We start from the raw sequence: 21,734 nt of genomic DNA, 5'->3' as shown, positions 1-21,734 counted from the left end.
TTCATTAAGTAATAATAAAGAGCTTCTGCTCAATAAAAAGCTTCTTTTCATCTCACCAACAGGTTCTCTAGTGAATTTCTAGTGATTCAATAACAGTGTTTCGAAATTGATTCATATACATATATAGAACTTCCAAGAATTTTATTAGTGTGTTTGTCAATAATGGGTAGAATTGGTGAATGTTACACACGTGTAAAGTGATCACTTGAACCAGCCTATGACGGTCGTCAGCCCCGTAAATGCCCAGACTTCCATATTCTTCATCTTTGATGAGATGTCAACTTACTTTTTAGAGATTTGAATATTCATTCATTCAAACCCTTATCCGCACCTCGATGGTGCATAGGGCACTTCATCATATAAGCGCAGTGTTATCTTGATCGTTAACACATGAAGGAAAAATGATCAGCCATCCGCTCCAGGTACCAGTCCAGATTAATATTGAATAAATATTCGAGTGAGAAAAATTATTTGCCCCCCCCCCCTGGGAATCGAATCCGAGACCTCAATCGTACGGTAGCGTGCTGATCATTACACTATGGAGGCGGACTTGAATATTCGAATCTTTTTTACGTTTTTCTTTTTTGTAATTGTAATATTTTATTTCAGGTAACGCCAAAATGAAGCCATTCATTAGCAGCGAGCCAGAGTTCGCGTCTGTCAGGTTGAGTGGTTTCGAGGAGTTTATCGTCTTGGCATGCGACGGCCTTTGGGACTTCGTGTCAGAAGATGAAGTGGCTCTGGAGGTCTACAAGGCGATTGAGAAGAATCCAGGTTTGTGAATTACAGTTAACCATTCATTTTAGTTTGTTTCAGTTATATCAACGCAGACAAACGACTCCTTAAAAATTAAGGATTAATTACCAAAAAATATTACTAAGAGAATATGGAAATGCTATCCCTCAGGGGTTAATTCGGTATTTATGTATAATTCATTTTTTCAAATCCCTATCCGCACCCCAATGGTGCATAGGGCACTGCATCATATAAACGCAGTGTTATCTTGATCGTTAACACACGAAGGAAAGGTGATCAGCCCTCCGCTTCCGGTACCAGTCCAAGGAAATATTGAATAAATATAAGAGTGATAAAATCACTTTTATTTATTTGACCCCTCCTGGAAATCGAACCCGGGACCTCCAGTACGTTAGCCGAGCGTGCCGACCATTACACCACGGAGGCGGACATATTTATGTATAAAGATTTTAATATACACAAAATATTTGTGGTGACACGGAAGAGAGGTACAATTCCTGTTGTATATGTTACAGACTTGTGTCTCCCTTCCATTTCACCACAGATATTTTGTGAATATTCAAATCTTTATATATAAATATTTAAGTAAAAAATCTGTGTTCACTTAAAACCAAGATGTGACAGTATATTTTGCGTTACGTTTTTCTTATTTATACCACGTGTGTTTAGTACTTCTTGCGTTGAGGTTTCGAATCACATTGCGACGTCCATCATAGAGCTTTTCTCGGTTATTAAGGAGCACTGATAATATGTTTTTTTTTCAATTACTAAAGGGTGACAAATATTTTAATTTAAAAAAAAGTTTCTTCGACATTCTCAAATGATTTTTAACTCCAAAATGTAATACTAAACAATTTTAACAAAACTTCAAATATTTGGTAATTAAATATTTCAATAAACTCCCTAAAGAAACTTAAAAAATACAAGTTTTAAAAATTCTTAAGAAAAAAATTAATGCCCATTACATATAAATCTTGAAAAAATATATAAAAAAGACTATTATACCATTAATTATATAAAACATTAAACCTTGAGTGTAAGTCCCTCTCCAACCACAAGAGCTCAGTGTCTTTTTTGGAGAGGCACAGCGAATCTAAAACTATAAGTTTGCCATATGTATAAATGTTTAGAAATTGTATTATGTTGTACTTAAAAATGTAAATATATTCATTTAAAAAAAAAATTAAAAATGTCTATATATGAACACTGGAACCCTGTCACGGAAACTTTATTCTTCAGATGGAATGTGTGGTAAATAGAAACATATCAAACAAGATATTCAATTTTTAAATGAATAAATATCTTGTTTCGTATATATTTTAGTCAGAAGATTATTTATTAAAACCCCCACCGCCCAAAGGATTGATGATGTAACTTAAATAGTTTCAGTTTCGAGTGAAAATTATTGTTTTAGGAATACAAATAGCGAAAATTCAATTCCCCGAAAGCTCCTATCAAGATGTCCGACATCCCCTTGTCCGCTCACTTTGCACGTGGGTTATAGAACAGGCGGTAAATATCATTCGATACCTTTGTCAGTATTCGTGTTATCATAAAATGGGATCATAATAGATTCGTTCGTTCGAATACACATAGACATGAGATTCGTGCGTTGTACGTTATTAGTTTCTTGATCCAACCTTTTTTATCACTTTGATCAGAGACGAATTGTCGAATCCCATATTTGTCGAAATAATTTTGATACGTTTTTTTTGCCTACAATATAATATGTTTATAAAAAAAATCATTTATGTAAGTATTTACTAAGTAGACAATGGTAAAACGTATTTAAATGAATTTCGTATTAGAACTGCAACGTCCTATTTACTTAATATTTCACTATAAAACAATTTTGAAGTGTACATAATAATACCCAAAATTATTATCATATCAACCTAAATCTTAATAGGTCATTTAAGTTCTTGTTTATACAAAATACTATTTGTAATGAAAAAACAGTTTTAATAGTATCTAAGAATTATTTTCACCATTTTCATTAAGTTGTCATTTAAGTTCTTGTTTACACAAAATACCATTTGTAATGAAAAAACAGTTTTAATAGTATCTAAGAATTATTTTCACCATTTTCATTAAGTTGTCATTTAAGTTCTTGTTTACACAAAATACCATTTGTAATGAAAAAAACAATTACAATAGTATTTAGGAAAAATTTTCACCATTTTCAAAGCATTTTATGCCAATTTTTTTTAAACTGATTAAATTATCAATAAGACGAACAAGAAATCAACCCACGACTTCGCTGTCATACTTTTTTCATGAAATTATGCGAGTAAAATATCTTTGAACGGATCGTAATATGCAATTGAAACATTTTGGTAGTGACGCACATGGTTGCGTTTTGTTTATCTGATGATAATTGAAATATATTAAGAGTTGGGAGATGCAAACTTTCGTTTGTTTTGCTATGAGAATTTCCCGTTCAACGAAGTGTACCCAAATAGGTAGACGGAACGTGTCAAAACCCCCGTCTTTTTGTTTTACCGAGGTAAATTTCCCGCAACACGAAGTGTGTGCACAGTGCACTTTGGGGGCATTATTGTGCGCCCTACGCCTCGTCACGTGAGATATTGACAAACGTCCTTATATCCCGCCAACTCTTCCAGCCCATCGCCCGCGCTCTCCTCTCCCCGTCGACTCTGGTACTGCTTCTCTCCCAAGTGCGATTATTTCGAACGGTGAAATATGCTTCTCGGTGTCTCCGAGCGCCCTTTGTGCCAGTGCGACGGGAAGTAATTTTCTCCTCGTTTTGATATGGAACGCTATTCGTTTGTTTCTCGAGCATTTACCGCACTATTATCTTCCAGTGATCTTAGTGTCCGCCTCCGTGGTGTAATGGTTAGCTTGGTTTAGCTACACGAAAATAAATATAGTGACTTTACTCTCTAATATATATTTAATATTACCCCGGACTAATTCCTGAAGCACATAAGTAATCACCTTGCCTTCTTGTAAGTAACGATCAAGATAACACTGCGTCAATACTATGCAGTGCCCTATGCACCATTGGGTGCGGATAAGGGTTACAGATCTTAAATACACCATATACCTACCTATTTCTGAATGTGTTTAAATATTTAAGGTACTTGTATGTTATGAATGTTGTATGAGTCATCATAATCGTTAATATCGATATACGACCATCTAAGTATCTCCGCAACATATATTTTTAGATTTAAAAACAGTTTTTTTGTAATCCAAATGTCATAATTTTATTTATTTATTTCCTTAAAAAAAGCTTCCTTTTTCTGATATTAGTTCTGTTTCATCACACCTCTGCATTTCACTTTTTATCATTGCTTTTCTTTAGTTATTTGTTACTGAAACCGCCCCAACCTGATGTCAAGGAGTAAAGTAATAAAAGCATCCCTCCGAGTAAAATAAAGACGTATCTACACGTAAATGTGTTCTCATTCAATATTTATATTATTCTAAACGACTAGAGACGGGGTGGGTTGAAATACAATTTTCTTGTCCGTCCCCAGAAATAGGTTTTACTGAATAGAAAATTCAGTTTCCTTTATGAATATAAAAAAACCGACTGACATTGTTTTCGCCAAAAATTAATTAAACATTCAAATGTAAGATCATTGGAAACTTAGCTTTTCTTCCAAATAAGATTTTCACTTTCAATTGTACTTGAATCCAAATTTATAATTTTCAATGTTTAGTACCTACCTAATTATCGGTTTTTTCGTCCGTTTCAAAAAACCTAATAGTTAAAAATGTAGTTTTTAAAAACAAGGCTTGGTTTTTCTCATCGTGATTTTTTTTTTAATTTTAATTTGACATCGATACAACCTGAAATAACTTTTCCGTATTTCCTGTAAAATTTAGTTTCAGACAGTCATTGGGTTTTCAAAATCACCAGTTCATGTTCATATTACTGATCGCACCGATGTTTTCCGTTTTAATGTCTATTAATTTCAGTTGGAGGCAATTAAATCGGTTTCCGTAATATTGCAATTATTTCCGATTGGCCGTTCTCGTTTCCTCTTCATTTCTATTTCTCATCCAGTATCTAATATCGAATATTGCAAATTAGAACTAAGCTTTCCAAACACGAAGTTTATCCACACTAATAAAAAAAGCAATTTACATTACCGAATTACATCGATATCATTTATTTTGTACTAAAAGTCGCTTTAGATATAATAATTACACTATTTTTTTCATTTTTATTTGTTTACTGCATGCGTATTTCTAGGTTGACCTTGTTGGGAATTAAATCTTGGACCCATGGATAGTAAAACATGTACGCATGTCATGTGTTGTCGCTATCGGCAGAAATATTTTCTGAAATATTATGCTTTCAGATTTTTTAATGTTCGCGAAAATGTTTCTTAGAAACGGACGATTTTTAAAAAACTGATACGAAATAGATAAAATTTAATATGTGTGTGTATGGGTATTTTTTTAAAATATTTATTTATTTATTTATTTATTTTCATAATACATAGATACATTCAATATACATATTCATTTCATATACACATTTATTATACGTATTACGGCTCTTTAGGCATGGCCTGTGTTGAGCCGAATACTAACATGGTAATTCAAAGTTTATATATATATTTTTTTAATGATTAGATTATAAACATAACATACAGGAGATACAAAAATAATTTATGTTTTAAGGTTTTTCAATGTGATAATTACACCTAATAAATACAATATAGAATATAATACATCTTCTTCTTCTGTTTGTGTCATGTCAGGTCCGCCTGACGTCGACTATCACTTAGAGTAATAATCCTTATCTTGCGCAGCTCTGAACAGCGCCTCGACGGTCCTGATCCTCGTCCAATTTCGTATATTCATGATGCATCTTTTCCCAAAATATCCACCAGAATTTTTGTTTTTAACTTTCACGGTTACAAAGGAAATTCACATTTATAGGTGCCTCAACTTGATATAAAACATCTGTCGTTCTTCTTTGTATGAAAGAAGATGGAAGTCTGAGCATCCTATGATTTTCTACCTGGCATTTTGCTGGCTTAAGCGATCACTTTACAAATGATCAAACGAAATTCAATTTCTCAAGGTGTAAATGTAACAAATATAATAAATTATTGAACTACAGAAACAAAGTTAATATTGATAATGTCTACAGTAACTATGCTTTCAACAGCTTAGACCCGCTTAACCCATTTTGGTTTGCCTATTTTGAGTGTTTATCTTCCCGTTTGATTGATTTGTCTTTCTTTCGTAATCCGTCTTGTCGTCTGAGCCGGGTTTAATTAAGACGCGCGTAATGGAGAGTCTTCCCCTCAAATGTCCACACATAGTGCACAACATCTAGATAGTGTCGTCTGGGATTACTCTCCCCTTCCCCCTATCTGCCCGCCCTCCGTTATTGGATTCAGCACGCGGCCTGCGCCTGCAGCCCTCCCTCACCGGCGGGGGGAGGGGGTGAGGCGGCCGGCAAGGGGTAGGCTCTCTTGTGCAAAGTCTGGAGTGGAGTACGTTCGAGCATTCTATAATTTTATTCCGACGGTCTCTATGCGGCCTAGAAAAAATGCTTTTAAATTCATAATAGACCGTCTGCGAATGTCTCGTTTGTTTGATAATTATTAATTGAAATTTAAACTAAGGCGACGTCTGTAAAATACGTTGAAAGCTACTTATTCTTTTTATTTTATGGCTTTTCTCTCGTTAAGTTTACAGTATGTGTATAATATTTAATGTGGCATGAAAACGACGTACTAAATTTGGATTACTAAACGTACTACGACATACTAAAATACAAAATTTGCCAAAGGGCGTTCAGTTACGTATATTTTTTAATTTTTTAATTTTTTTAGTTTTTGAATATTTCTGTTGTTTCTTTGTATTTGAGATTGTTTTTTTATTGAATGTAAGGTACGGATATTATTTTAGTTCGATCAGTTCATATTTTAAAGATAGGAAACTTTACCAGACATACTTATTATGCGTAAAAATAACTATGTTTAAAAAAATATACATATTTACAATAAAACGTTGGCAAATTGAAATTATTATTGGATACTCTCCCTTTTCTACCTAAAATCCTTACCTGATCATACTCCCTTTGCCTTATCTATAGGTATCTTCTTAACCTAATAGTATGTACTGCAATTCCTCATGTTTCGTGTTTTATATTTCGCCGACGAGTATGATATATGCACTATCTGCCCATTGATTTCAAACAACTTTATAGTTTAACCTCAAACATTATTACTAGTCAGGTTTTTTGTCGGTTGGAATATATTATGTCATAATGAGAAATCCGCTAATCTGCATATATTCTGTACGAGTATTTTGATACATTTTTAAATGAGCCTCAAATCATTTATTGTGATCCAAAGGTTCCACCACTATCTACTATAATAATATTTGTTAACTAGTTGTCTGATAGTGATTGTCTCTTCATAGGAAATATGTCTGATGGGGTGCATAATATTATATATGTAAATAAAATACCTAAGAACATATTTTATCAAATATTGCCGACCTTCACAATTGTGACAGTCGGTAAAGCAGATCGCGCAAATCTACCACCAAACGTCGCACGCGTCGCATTGAGAAAAACAAGAGACGTCAGATATAAAAAAGATATTATTTGGTGAAGTTATTATAAAAGATTGTTGAAAGTAAACTTATATTGTCGTTACTTTAATAACAAAGCAACACATTGTTTATTTTATTATTTCATACCCACTTGATAAAAAAGCAAAATATTACCACGTTATATATGTATACCCATGCACTTAACTACGTACGTAGTTTTCTATGAGATCTTTTCCCAACATTCCATTAAAAGCCTTTCTAGGCACGCCGTTTTAAATTATTTTCTCCAGCATTCATTTATGCTTCCCTTGCTCTTTTCCTTGTTTTTATTTTCGTTTCCATGAATGCATCGCATGATTTAATTTCATGTGATTTGTTGTAAATATAATAAATGCATAACGTTGAATTAAGTTCACGAAGATTTATGATTTCACAGATGAAATTTGTCGTAATTTGTAGGCGCCCAAAGTTCACTCAGTAGATTATAACGTCACTGCCATATTACGAATCTCGCGCAATTAATTCCAACCCCCGGTAGCAGTCGGTGGAGATGTAATCTGTGAAACAGCTCGTTACGATGACGATAGTTGACACTGAACAAACACAATACGCACATCAAGTGGCGGGAAATATAATGGTTCCTCGTTACCGCTGGGGCGGAGGGCGCAGGGCGCAGGGCGCAGGCCGAGCCCCGGTTTACTGTGGTAACCCCTACGGTTTTTAGTGATTTTCAAATGGTATTGTTTCAACGCGCCAGCGATGGCAGCGATCTTGTTTAAAATACAAATGTTTTAAGTACTTCAGGGACAATTCCAAATCTCATTTCGAGCAATTACTTAATACTAACTTTAACCTAAGAGTTTTAGGTACCTACGTATACTTTTGAGTAGTGGATCTTTCGGTATTATATGAAGCGGTGGTATTTTTGCGTAGATTTGACTACATTTCTATTTCAATTTTTGGATTTAGCCTTTTGCTTTTGAGGGTTACTCAAGAGATACGTCCAGATAGACACGCCATTAACTCTATAGCTGCAGCTTGTGGTTTGATTTTATATTCCTAATGTGATGATAAAAATCTACTATGTTGACTCTGCATAATACATATAAGTCAATTATGTCAAACATCTTAATGTCTTATGCTCTACCTACTTTGTCCACAAAGTGCCAATGTAATGTCCCCTTTTCTTTGTAACCCAAAGTGCTAATATTCAAATTTGGATTGAAAAAAAAACAATGCTCAAAATACTTGTTAGTAAGTAACGTTTTGCTCTACTGTGACGATAAAAAATAAAAATATTTATGATGAATATGATATTCTTTACAATATTATGTATGTAATTAAGAATATAAATACTCATTTGTTTAAAATCTCCTAAAGTTGTTCACTGCTTGCACTGAAATTTTTACAGCGTGGCGTTCGAGTATACTCGTGGCAGGTGATTTTCTTTTAAAACATATAAGAAATGTGCGCTTTCTATTTTATTTATTTTCTATATAACCACTCTGAGTCACAACAACGCGAGTACAGATAGTTAAAAATAAGCGTTTAATTTACGGTGGAGAGGGAGGAGGGGCATTTACTGTTACAGTCACCACCAAAAATATATAAGTATGTTTAAAAAAGAATTAAAGAATTTCCATTATTCGAAAATTCCTTATACTATTTTTAATTCATTAAAGTTCTTCCGGTAGTCGCCTTGTCTATTTATTTTACAAATGTTCTCATCGCCGATTATATTAATGACTAAGGGTTTTATTCAACCGAACCATTTTATCTAAAATGATGTAAAAGCGAAATGCTGGATCCAGAGCTCATTTCCAGTCTAGAAAAAGTTTCCTGCCAAATTAGGTTTATCTGTTGATTCAGCCCCGATTCAAGGGTCCAACTACACGGAAAGTTTACCCTCGCCAATTGTTAGATGAATCTTATTTTATGAAGACAAATATTATATCGGGGGTGGAGTCAAGTGATGTAACCGCAGGGGCGCGGATGCGGCCGTCTCGATACGACAAGACAACTATTCCAGAATCGTTATTATTTTACGTTTTAAACACAAAAGTACACTCTGCTGCGAAAACGTTTCCTAATTTGTTCCGATATTATTTTTAAAAACATATTACATTTATAAGTCATTTATGTAATATTCCCGATGAGTAATTTCCATTACTCATTTTGGGACATGGAATTAAAGTTAACAAGACTGAAACACAAATAAGAAAGTGAAAAACAAATGAGAAATCACAGGGAAATGTAAAATATAAAGCAATAAGAGTACAGTAAATAGGCATACATAAGGTATGAAACATGTTCAAAGAAAACAAAATATAACTAATATTTCCATAAAATATTTTTTCAGTTTATTCATTTTGGATCCCTGACTGGGTTCTGTTTTATATATGTCGGGCAGCTGGTTAATTTGGGTATAGGCAATATATTGCAAGGACCTTATTCCAAAAATAGTTGTGTTTATCGGCTCCACGTGTATTCTAATATATACTCGTGTATTATAATGACGAATTTCTCTGTTAAAATCAGTTTGGTGTTGCTGTGAGTCGTTTTTGCTTTGTGATTTGCTTTGCGAACTTGAGTTAGTACAAGTACCTACATTATATTATATATCGCACGCTGTGAACATTGGAGCGCAATGAACTTTTTGTGTTCGCTCCGCCCCGACTAGCTTTACTCTTTATATTTGATTATTATTTTTTGTAATTATATTTTCCCTCGGTTCTCGGTGAAGCGTTGTAGACATGCAAATATTTTTCTACAAATTAGATATTGTATAGAGAACGATTAAATATGCCGAAGCTATATTAATAAGGTATTTTTGCGTACGTTATTTTTTTAAGATTAAAGAGTTCTTTAAGGTGTTATGGATATGTGGAGCGAATGGATACCGAGAGAATGGCTATGAAAATATATGTGGCGATTGTGAGCCGGAGAATAGATGGCAGAGTACGGCCAAAAATGAATTGATAATCAAATCTGGTGGTGTCAAAAGTCTGCGTAATCAGAGGGCATGTGTGACTAGAGGTATGGATGTATGACTAGATGTATAACTAGATGTGTAAGGAGTGTATAAAGTGTGGCGTTCCACCCTCTCTGCCTATCCGTGCGGGGACGGGGCGTGATGGTAGAAGTAGTAGTAGTATTTTTTTAAGTGTCGGGTTGTGGTTCCGTGGTTAGTGTCACGGACTCTTGAGTCAGAGTTTCTCGTTTCGAACCCATTCTACCTCTAATTATTTCTATTAATGAGCCGATTAGGCTCACGGAAATAGTATGAATGTAAAAAATAAAAATGAAACACATGTATTTCTCTTTTTTTTAAAGTACACATCAACATGTTTTTGGAGATAATTAGTTAAAAATCTTGCTCATTTTTCATGTTATTTTCTCCCCCTACATTTGTACCATTTGTCCCCAGTTTCCTCTCGGTATGCTGGCACTCCCTCGCCTGGGGTTGGTCCCTTCACCCTCGATGTTTTCTGCTTTCCAAAGCCAGCTGAGTCGGTTATCTCGCCTCCAGATCGATATGTTAATTTTATTTCGACATGACAGCAAAGATCCCAGTCTTAACGCCATCATGGGTTCCTCATTTCTCAATTCGCTCCCTACCCGAACCATCTATTTTCGTTTTGCTCTTTTTTTTCTTTTCCCGTTGTACTCGTGTACGGGACTACGGAAAAAAATCATTATTTTCACAGCACGCGCGACACTCACAACTGCGTTGAGATTTTTTATACCCACGAGTAAATTCGCTATATCAGTGTAACTTTGAACAATTTTTGTATTAAGATTTTTATTGGTATCTTAAAATAGATAAGAAATTATTAAGGTAGGAATTTGGAAGTCTGGATGTTTACAGGACTTATTACCTGTCACTGGCTGGTTTGAGTTATCAACTCTCTCTCTCTTTACAGTAAAGTTCACCTACTAAAAGTTTAAATTTAACATATTTCAAATTGTAACATAAGAACACTTATTTTTATAACCACTTAAGTTATATATAGACCTGAAGATCGAAGCATATCTTCAAGAACTAGTCGTTATAATTAAATAAATACAACTCAAGTGGTAAAAGACGAGTGTTTTTCTTTTACAATTTGAAATATTGGATGGAAGCATAGCTTCCGAAACTAGTTGTTATAATTAAATAAATATGACTCAAGTGGTAAGAAACGAGTGTTTTTCTTTTACAATTTGAAATATTGGATGGAAGCATAGCTTCCGAAACTAGTTGTTATAATTAAATAAATATAACTCAAGTGGTAAAAAAACAGTGTTTTGCTTTTACAATTTCATCATGTCTTACGACAAAGTGTATGCCGAAACAATAAATAAAACATACTTCTAGATGGCGAATAACTCAACACGGTTAGAGTTAACATCTAACAGTGTCAATAATCCCTTCTAATAATTACATAATAAAAACTACTGCATGCAATTAATGCGATTTTAGTTGTTTATTCCACTTCTAGCGACTGGGCTTTCTGGTAACCACCAATTATAACCAAATAACATGTTAGTTTTTACTGGGAAATAGAAATCGCCGTTGTAAATCATATGACTACTATTGGAGTATGGCGTTTGGCGAATAATCTAATTCTTATTATATAAATCCAATCGCATCTGGTTTCATTACCTCTTGTGGGGGAATTTGAACACTTTCTTTTTATAATTGGTGAATTTAGAATTGCGGAAGATTATGCATAATCTATCCAGCTAATTGTCACATCGTATTTTATGTTCTTTATACTGTCATAACGTGGCCATTGGAAACGTGAATTTTACCAAATTAACAGAAAAAATTAAAATTTGCTATCAAAATTATGCAAATGTTGAATAAATACATAAAAAATGTATTCAATTTAATTTTACTTCTAGAAATGTACTTTTTATGCAAAAAAAATGCTATTCAATTATTATTACGTACTTGGATCCAGCTTAAGGTACTTTCGTTTTATGATAAGTGTATGCTTAAAATTTTTATAGTTCCGTAATTGGGTTCTTCATAAATTTTACTTTCATCTTTTCAAAATACGTTGTGCTCCATCCGAACTCGACTCCTAAATAACTACAAAGGGACAATGGGGTGCACTTGAGTGACCACAAATCTCATACCGTGCACAGTTTCGAAGATTGCCAATCTACTATAATAATGCTGTATTGACCTGCCTACTTTCGATCAATTTTCCTACAAGCCGCTATTTGAACAATATTGCTGCTCGTGAACGTACAAAATACACAATATTTTGTTTGTAAGAAACTTTTCAAGTTGTTAATAATATTATTAAATCAATAATATTCCCTTTTTACCAATAATAAGTCAGATGTAAAACTATTATTCAAATTAAAAGCAGAGATCGTCAAAGGTTTGTGACTGCGACGCAGCGGTTTACGGGGCCAGTTTTATATTTATATCGGGGATGTCTAACCAACGGCCAATTGTGATCTACCGCAATTGGTCGATTACAAAAGCTATCGTGATTTTTGGTTTGTTTTTGTTTTGCTTTTTTTAAGTAATTTTTAGATTTTGCAATCAAATACAAATCCAAACAAAATTCCAATCTTTTAATATTTGCTGTATCCAGAATAATACTCAAATTTGAAAGACTTCTATCGACGAATCTTTCTTTTACATGATATAAAAAAATCGGGCTGGTTCGATATATGACCATCTCGATGATTTGCCTTGCAAAAAGTGGTTTTCAACCAATTTATCTGCATATTGGCACCGATATAAGATGCCACATATCTCATTAAATTAACATTCAAATACAATGTGTTAAATTAAATCATTTAAAAAAACAGCATTTCCTTATTTTTTTCTCCCAGAAACATGAAATATAAAACGTTCAAAAATACTTAAACTGAATTTTTCACATTTAAAACAAATACTTTGATTGACGAAGTGAAAAAAACAGTTAATAAAAGTTCTCATAAGAATCGTGTTGGGAGTTGAGATTGCAAAATGGCTCCCAGCGCAATAAAAGTTGGGCACCCTCGGTTTTCACAGTAATTATTCATGTAAAATAATAGGATTCTTCAGTGTAATCGTCGCCATCGTTTTGTATTTTGTCGTGTAGAGTTGATGTAGATTGATAGAGACATTTTGTATTAAGCATTGTGTGTATGAGAAGTAGAATAAGTAATAGAGATCTGCTCTCGGTGGATGTGTATTATTGATTTCTAAAGACATGCGACACTCCGTGCCAACACGGCCGCTAATGGAAACAAATACTCAGGGGCGTGCATTCCATGTAGGCAGAAAAGCAGTGCCTATCCTAACTTACCCAAAACGCAACCAGTACCTACCCTACCTTACTAAGTTGTACCTAGCTTACCTTACTACCTACGTCTACTGCTTACCCTAGTATGTAGTACCAGCTTACCTTACTACCTACCTCTTCTGGCTACCATAGTTAATTGTATGTGCACGCCACTGGAAATACTGATACAGTGCGTGTTCCGCCGTGGTACCTTCTTACTTCTTCACCTCGCGATTCTTTTTTGCCACAATCAAAGTACGATGCACTCAAAGTGGCCTATATACTGTACGCTGCCACCGATCTTTTGATCCGTCCGTCTCGTAAATTGTCGTTCCGTCTCATATGGGTACGAATGGGTCATGAATATTTTGGATTGACAATACGTGAGTTTTCTCTTGGGAAAATTAATATTTGTATGCAGGACGAGCGAATCGTTTAACAATGGAGCATAAAAGCAACTGTATAATCCGGAGAAAATTACTTGCCAAAGGTCAACTCATTTTTCAAAGCCGCTTTCTGTATAGTTTATTAATGATTTATTCATCAAAACCATTTTTGCATAAAGAATAACGCTACCTAACCAAATGTATTTAGTTATTATTACCCAATTAAATTTGTTATTGAAAATATCAAGAACTTTTGCTTTAAGTTCATCTCCTGAAGCGTAGAATGTTAGGGTGTTTTTTCTGGAAACATTTTCAAACTAAATATTTACTTTTTTTGTTCAAAATTCTTTAATTAAAATTTCATTATTTTTTTAAATGTATTAAGTTTAATGTAAGAATTTATACCCGCATCTAGAATTATTAATTCGGTCCACACACTAATTCTGTTGATTGAGTTCGTAAGCCAAAGTCAATATATTGATCACATCGATAACGATGATGCAATTGGCGCAAATTAGAAACACGATCGTATTTCTCTCTTTTCCGTTCGTAAATAAATCAAATGAATTACTGTGATGCTAATTGTGTTATCTCAGTAGTTCGCGTTGAGTAACACAATTGGCTCGAAAAATAACACTGACGTCACTGAGAGTGATTTGGTGAAAATTATCGATGAAAAGTTATTCTAAATTAGAAGAGGAGTAAATGGTACCCACTATTAATTTAGAAGAGGACATGGAGAATAGCAGCTCTGGCACTTGAGGTTGCATAACTGTACTTGCACAAGCTGGCGTAATTTTGACATGCGTACAGTGTCTTAATATTTTATATTTTTAATCAGAGACTTATAGTTATAATTCCCGCTTATTTAATGGGAAATACGACTTCTCGATTAGTTGGTAGCAAAAATAATGCCTCATAGTCAAATATAATGCAATCTGTAATTGGAGATAATCCAGATTTTGTGAACAAGTATTTGGAACCACTCAAAATGTTGTAAATATATTTTTAATACAACTTAGTATCATCATCAAAATGATGTTGTAATATATTTTAAGAATAATGTACATAGTATAGTTACAGAATTATCCTTAGATCACACCAACTGCCTGAAGATTCTTTAAGATGATTCCTTCGGATATATAGATTATATATGTATATATAGATTACCTTCGGCCAGAGATTTGTCTCCTTTTCTGCTGTCTTTACATTTCGCTCTTAATCAAATTTGAGGTGTCAAGAACATACACCTTTTAGGTGACAAGAATATCAACATATTGATTGCATAAATTTTCTTTAATTATAATTTTATAAATAGTATTGTAAAATGTGCTCTCGACTCGTGAAAACTCAGTAAGGGCATATTATTGTTATTTGTAATTTGTAATTATGTATATGATGAAATGAAACATAAATAAACTGCAGTGTTCACAAGAACTATACCATATACTCGTAGATGTATTTTTTTTAAAGAAAAATATTAATGGTTTTATTATTTATTATGGAGGGATATCTGGTCTTCCGCCTCCCCGGAGTGGACCGGGAAATGACAGGACTTAGTCCTAAAAAAAGAAGAAGATGATTATTTACAAAAATACTTCAATTTCATTCTATTATATTTCTGTGAGCCTAAGCGGCTCATTATTACAAATAGGTGGTAGAATGGGTTCGAACCCAGAAACTCGGACTCAAGAGTCCGCGACACTAACCACGGAACCACAACCCGACACAGATAAATATGGGATTTTGATCCTCTTTATCAAATGTAATCCACAATACCCAGAGGGTGTTATCAGGACCGCTCGAATGGTGAGGAGGTCTAGGAGAATAGACGTACTTCGTTCAGTCCACACAATGGGATCATTCATTTAGAGCAGTGACATTCGGAATGACGCCTTTCGATAATTCCAGGCCGGCGCAGCTAGATTAGAGGGAAGGACCACACAATGCAAGCCGTGGGACATTTCACACGTCAGGGCGGCATATCTCGACACTTGACGTGGGAGATTACTTTCAATCGTAGTACTACAGGTTTAATTCTAATATTGTAATATTTACCAACCACCAACTGCGAAACGTAAACTTTTCCGATTTTAGTGCATAATATTTATACTGTATATGGTCCGATTTTCGCAATGTTGTTTCAAGTAGGCCTGTGTGGGTTAATTTGTAATATGTAATTTAATTTGTCTTAAAAGTCGTCTTTGTTTTCTCAAGATTGACAACTAATTTGTCTATTTAATACTTTTCTTTGTGTAAAATTTTTATGTAATAGTTTCTTTATGTAGACAATATAGGGATATTTGAGTGTATTTTTTCTTTACAGTCGAATATTTTTTTCTTATTCCAAACTATACTTGTATATGTAGTATGCCCAAAGCTCGTAGACCAAAGAGGTTCAATGAATGAAAAAAAAAATAGGATACAAGCATTTCTTAAATGATTCTTTATCCCGTGATCTTTATTAATTTCTTAATGACCCTTATCTGCACCCAAATGGTGCATAAGGCCCTGAATCAAGTACCAGTTTAGGGTAGTATTAAATCATTGTTAGAGTGAAAAATCACTAATATTTACTTTGACCCTCCTGGGAATCGAACCCGGGACCTTCAGCACTGTGGTCTAACGTGCTAATACTACACTATGGAGACGCACCAAAATGATAGTAAAAGTGATAAACGATAGTGATCTCTAAAGTAGTGAGACATTTAGTGGGATATCTTGGCAATCAGTCAATGGTCAATGGTGTAAATACACATGACACATCAACAATGTAGGTTCTGTTAGGATATGTAATATTGCACAGACTAAATAATTTTATGATGCAATATCTCTGTTGGTTAAATGTTTTTTTGTGTTGTTTTTTAAATATAATTCAGACTTATAAAACCTTTAATGTGTTGATGTAAGGCATCGTTTTCTGTTTTATTAAATTGGATAAATCAAATGAACTATAATCCAAAACGGATACATTGTAAAGATACTATAAAACCACAGTGGCCCATTAAGACCACAACTAAACTCTGAATCTGTGGTCAACTTCCTGAGTTTACTCGGTGATTTGACTACAATGTCTTTAGTTCCCACGAATATACTGCAGAAGGATGCTTGATAAATCGATTATTCCCCCCTTCGATTGGTATATGTAATGTTTTTTGAAAATTTTCTATCCGAAATCGGTTCGGTATGGGACCAAAATATAGTTAATAAATGAGGTTATTACAATATGTACGAATACCCCGCGAGCTACCCACTTGACCACGAATGCGCGACGTTCAGTCTACGTTTTTGTATAAATCGTAGCACTATGCAATTACTCTGGGAGCAGATAATAAGAAAATTCATGAGCTCATAAATAAATTTGAGAAGTAAGCTCTTGTAATTAATAGGTTGCTGAACTTAATTAAGCGACGTTGTGGGATTTCGCATTATATAGTGCATTTTACGGAAATTATATGTATTAATTAATTTATAGAGATTTATTATGTTTGATGTAAATTATTTTTAATACATTACTTTTTCTTCACCATACTGGTGTTTTCTTATGATTCGTCTTTTAATTTTTAAGGTTGCAGAATTACATTATTATTATCCTGTCTGTCCTACCATTTATAGTTTTAATAAGTTTGTATCTGAGGGTATTTAATTGAAATTCATTGAACTTATTACTTTGCCTAAGTTATTAATTACTGTTCGAAGGCAGGTAATATTTAATGATTATTCGTGCGCAAATAAATGTTCCCTAAGCAATAAATCGTTTTTCCCGCTTTAGGTATGTCTGAAAGAAACTATAAAAACCGGTCAATTTTGCATGCAATCCACTCAACCACGCCTCAAGAGAAATGCAATTACGGTTAAGTGACAACAGTATGTAGATATCATTATAAGATTTTACACATTGTCTACTTTACTGGGAGAGTGACCTTTTTTTTACTGAATAAAGTATAATAAGCTTGATATTAATTCGTTCTTCAGTTATTTCGATCGCCTTTGTCGTGAACTCAATAATATGCGTTTTGTAACTGTAATTTCTAAACGTCTTTAAATCTATTCCTTTCTCTACAATTTTTGCACAAAAAGTGTGCTTTCATTGGTCAGCATTTACACAATTATTTCTTCAATTGATGCAATATTCAAAAGCATTCCTAGGAAAGAGAAATTCAAGCCACGTCCGACAGAATTGTTGTTTTATTCAAATCGAGCGATTGTATTGTTGTCTGTATCGCATCGATTGGTCATCTATTAAGGTAATAATAATTTGTCTTTACACAATTTTTCTTGCACTTATCGGGCAACTTAATCGGCTTTTGACAACCATACAATCGGTAGATACATAAGCCTATACACGCTTATTTTCATAAATTATTAAAATCGCAAGAATGCATTTTATAGATAATATGCTTTATACACCAGCCTCGGTTCTTGGCTGGGATGTATTTTTACTTATTGCGTTATGCACTTAGATTATATTATAATTATCCTTATAATATGCATGCTTTGATTCTGGGTTAAATTACCTTATTCTATCTAATTTTTGTATACCATTTGGCTTGAATCATAGAAACAAAACATTTTGCCGTTACTTTATAATTTGTAAATAATATTTTATCTGAACGAGTCCCTTACATTTATATTGTTAACGACAAACCATACTTTTGTAGATATTTTACCCTTCAAACTTATAAGCTTAAATTAAGTTTTATGATTGATATAAATCCGCAAACAAAGCCCGAATCTGAATCGACTGATCACCTTGCATTCGTGTAACGATCAAGTTCATTCCGTGTCTTTCTGTTGAAGTGCCCTGTTCACCATTTAGGTTTTAATATTAGTCAAAGAAAGAATTATAAATATACCGATATATATTATTTTTGTAGGTGGACATAAATTAATTTATGGTTAAACACGGTGTCACTGAAATGTTCGCGCCCTGAAAACACCCTCCATGATGTCACTTCACCGCTCTAATAGACAGGTGTGTCAGCACGTGTTGCCAATCCCTGGTAATTTTATTCTTTTTCACGGGATGAGACATTTTCTAAATAAAACGTATTTATATTATTTAGTATACAAACATACTTTTTTATACTAAATATCACTTGTTAGTGTATACAACCTGCTCATATCTAGACAAAAGTAATAAACATTTACATATAAAACTTATATTTCTATTAATAGTGATGGGGCAATGTTTTGCAATGTGTACGTTTTATTTGAAGACCTAGAATATGTATGATAGGGTGTTAATGTCCAAAAAGACGCAATTAAAATAGACATTCCTCATTAGATGGTGCCCTCGAGGACAGGCGGCAACGGAAGAGGTTAGTTCCAGAGGAGGCGATGGAATATTAATTTATAACAGTTATTGCATGTCAGAAATGAGTATTAATTTTGTGATATTAAAATGATTATGAATGTATGAGTATTAAAATGATACGTGTTTGTTATTTCAAGAACAATTAAAATAAGTCCCGCCTTTCCGAGGCCCATACGTCATTGGCGAGAGCGCCCCTCCCTCATAACCATGGTCCCACTACCAGGATCACAGCAGTACTGAGATAGTATAATGTATTCCTACTACCAAGTGTTCAGTATTCCCGCCGATTGCATGGTTGCGTTACTTCGGAGCCGCACAGCGAGCCCTCCTCCCTCTGTGCCCCTGGTAACTGCGGGCACAACGAACTGAGGACGGGCTGAGGCGAGTGCACTGCGACCGCCCGCCCCCCGCTACTCCGCTACTCACTCTCTCGCTATCTTTCTGAGAGAGGAATTTCTGTACTCGCTGCATATCATGCGCTCCTGGTATACGGACTCTTAGAAAAGTGATAGCTTGCTCCCTCTTTGATGCTAATTCCCTCCCACCCTATTTTCACCGAAGTTAAGGTTAAAAAATATGTAATAATAATTTATTATCAACATTTTAATCACTCAGCAGAATGGCATTAATTTTCCATATTTTTTTTCTCGATTTGGTGTTCAAGTTAAGCTATAGTTAAGTTGATTTCTGAAATCATTTATCGATAACTTTTGAAAATTTTATTTATAAAACTCACATGGTTTTTCATTTTAGTGAATAGTGAATGATTCTCGAATGAAGCATTTTTTTCGTATGCTGCCCTTTAAAATGTATGAACCTTTTGTTTTTTTCCTCAGATCGTAAAATATTTCAAATTCATGGGACATTCGCATTAAAATCACAATTCGCATGCTACATACGTTTTTAAAATATGTATTAAAGTGTGTTTTTTTTAATATATCAAACCTTGTGAATATATTTAATGCCGGTATTTTTTTAGTTGTTATTATTTGTATTTTTTAAAATATACAAGAGTTCATTTTTTCACTATGCACTGAGTGCTTTAAATAATAATTGTTGATCATTTTGTATCAAAATATGGAGCAGCTTGCAGATAGCAAACAAATCTGCGATGAGAAGTCGTAGGTCTTCGATATCATCTCGACGTTGATTTTTTACTGTTGTATTTCCGCGAACAATGCAGACAGTCTCTCCGGACAACATTTCTCTATTGTGTCTGGAAATGGAGCCTCTTCATCATCTTTGCATGGCGAGTTCTTTGAGCTGCGGCCACTCGGCTGTGACTGCAAACAATGTGAATATTGTACGCTGTTCGCATCATCGGTATACCGGCTCGCCAATATTTACTATCCTTAAAACTTTACTCAGTCCCCCGCCATTCATGTTTGCCTTGCTAATTCTTAAAAATTTTAAATTGGTGAAACCTATTTATATTGGCTTTAAGGAAAATTACTGTACCTATAGTAGTATATTTAAATTTATTTTACTGCAAAATATATTTACATTGTAATTATACCAATTGATTTTTAAAAATGATTTAAAAGTATTATATAATTTTTTTATCTGCTTGTAACGTGACAGCAGAGTACGAAGTATTGAAATAGTTCACGTCGATTATATATATCTATGATATCCTTTTCTACTCGCACCACATAAAAAACCGTGCAACAAAAAAGCGTGACAATACTTATCCTTCACCCCTAAGTGCATTTCTGCGACATCACATGAAGTGGCGAAATTTGCTTCCATATTTGAATTGCAAATTACTGATTTTAAGTGCATTAAAAAAAATACGTTATTTTAAAAATTATTTAAGATTTCTGAAAACCCGACTCCTTCGGCGTCTTACTCTCCAATTGTATGAATAATTTTTAACTCTTTGTCATGTGTTTGAAAAAAAAATTAATATAGTTTAATTTAAATTTAAATTTAAGTTGATATTATGTTTTATACGAAAGCTCCGTGGTTGGGTTTTTTGTTACTCTGGCCGTGTTTATAATTTTGCGCACTTCTTACGATGAGGTAGTCCTATTGGACTCGTGGAACGTTATTAGCGGCCAGTGACATCGTTCTCCCACAAATTTATTTCATCAAGTCAGCGATGGAAATATTCATCCAGAGTGCTCGGTGGAGTGTGTCGGCCTCCCCTCCCCCCTCCCGCGCCACCCGCCGCCCGAACCTCCCCCGCCCCGCACTCGGCCGCCTCTCGCCGCGATCCGCCGACAGCGAGAAAACTTCCCGCCGTGGAAAACAATCAAACGCGCCATCACCGTCAGTGTCTGTCGTGTCTCGCACTAGTGAAGTTGCCGCTCGAATACGCGAATAAAAAAATAGAATAAGCTGACGCGATTTGTTTGATCGAAATATTCGTAAATCATCCCCAAAGTCGTGGCGGGCCCCGCGCACGTTCCGTCGCCGAGCGCTAGGCTAGTAGCAGTAATCCCGCAGACC

At 34.3% G+C, this 21,734-nt stretch overlaps 1 protein-coding gene across 2 annotated transcripts in view; it reads left to right on the top strand.

Annotated features, from left to right (window-relative positions):
• LOC148305458 (uncharacterized) overlaps positions 1-21,734 on the top strand; it is a 165,549-nt gene that overhangs the window by 74,636 nt on the left and 69,179 nt on the right. For both annotated transcript variants that reach the window (XM_088266661.1, XM_088266660.1), the window contains exon 8: positions 610-774. In XM_088266661.1, coding sequence (XP_088122787.1) covers positions 610-774 — 165 coding nt within the window. The remainder of the gene's footprint in view (positions 1-609; positions 775-21,734) is intronic.

The sequence above is a fragment of the Brachycentrus maculatus genome, unplaced genomic scaffold, assembly GCF_059751285.1.
Source record: "Brachycentrus maculatus isolate JH-2025_06_01 unplaced genomic scaffold, ASM5975128v1 h1tg000274l, whole genome shotgun sequence".
In the NCBI taxonomy this organism is placed as follows: domain Eukaryota; kingdom Metazoa; phylum Arthropoda; class Insecta; order Trichoptera; family Brachycentridae; genus Brachycentrus; species Brachycentrus maculatus.
This window is presented reverse-complemented; position numbering and strand designations above follow the sequence as displayed.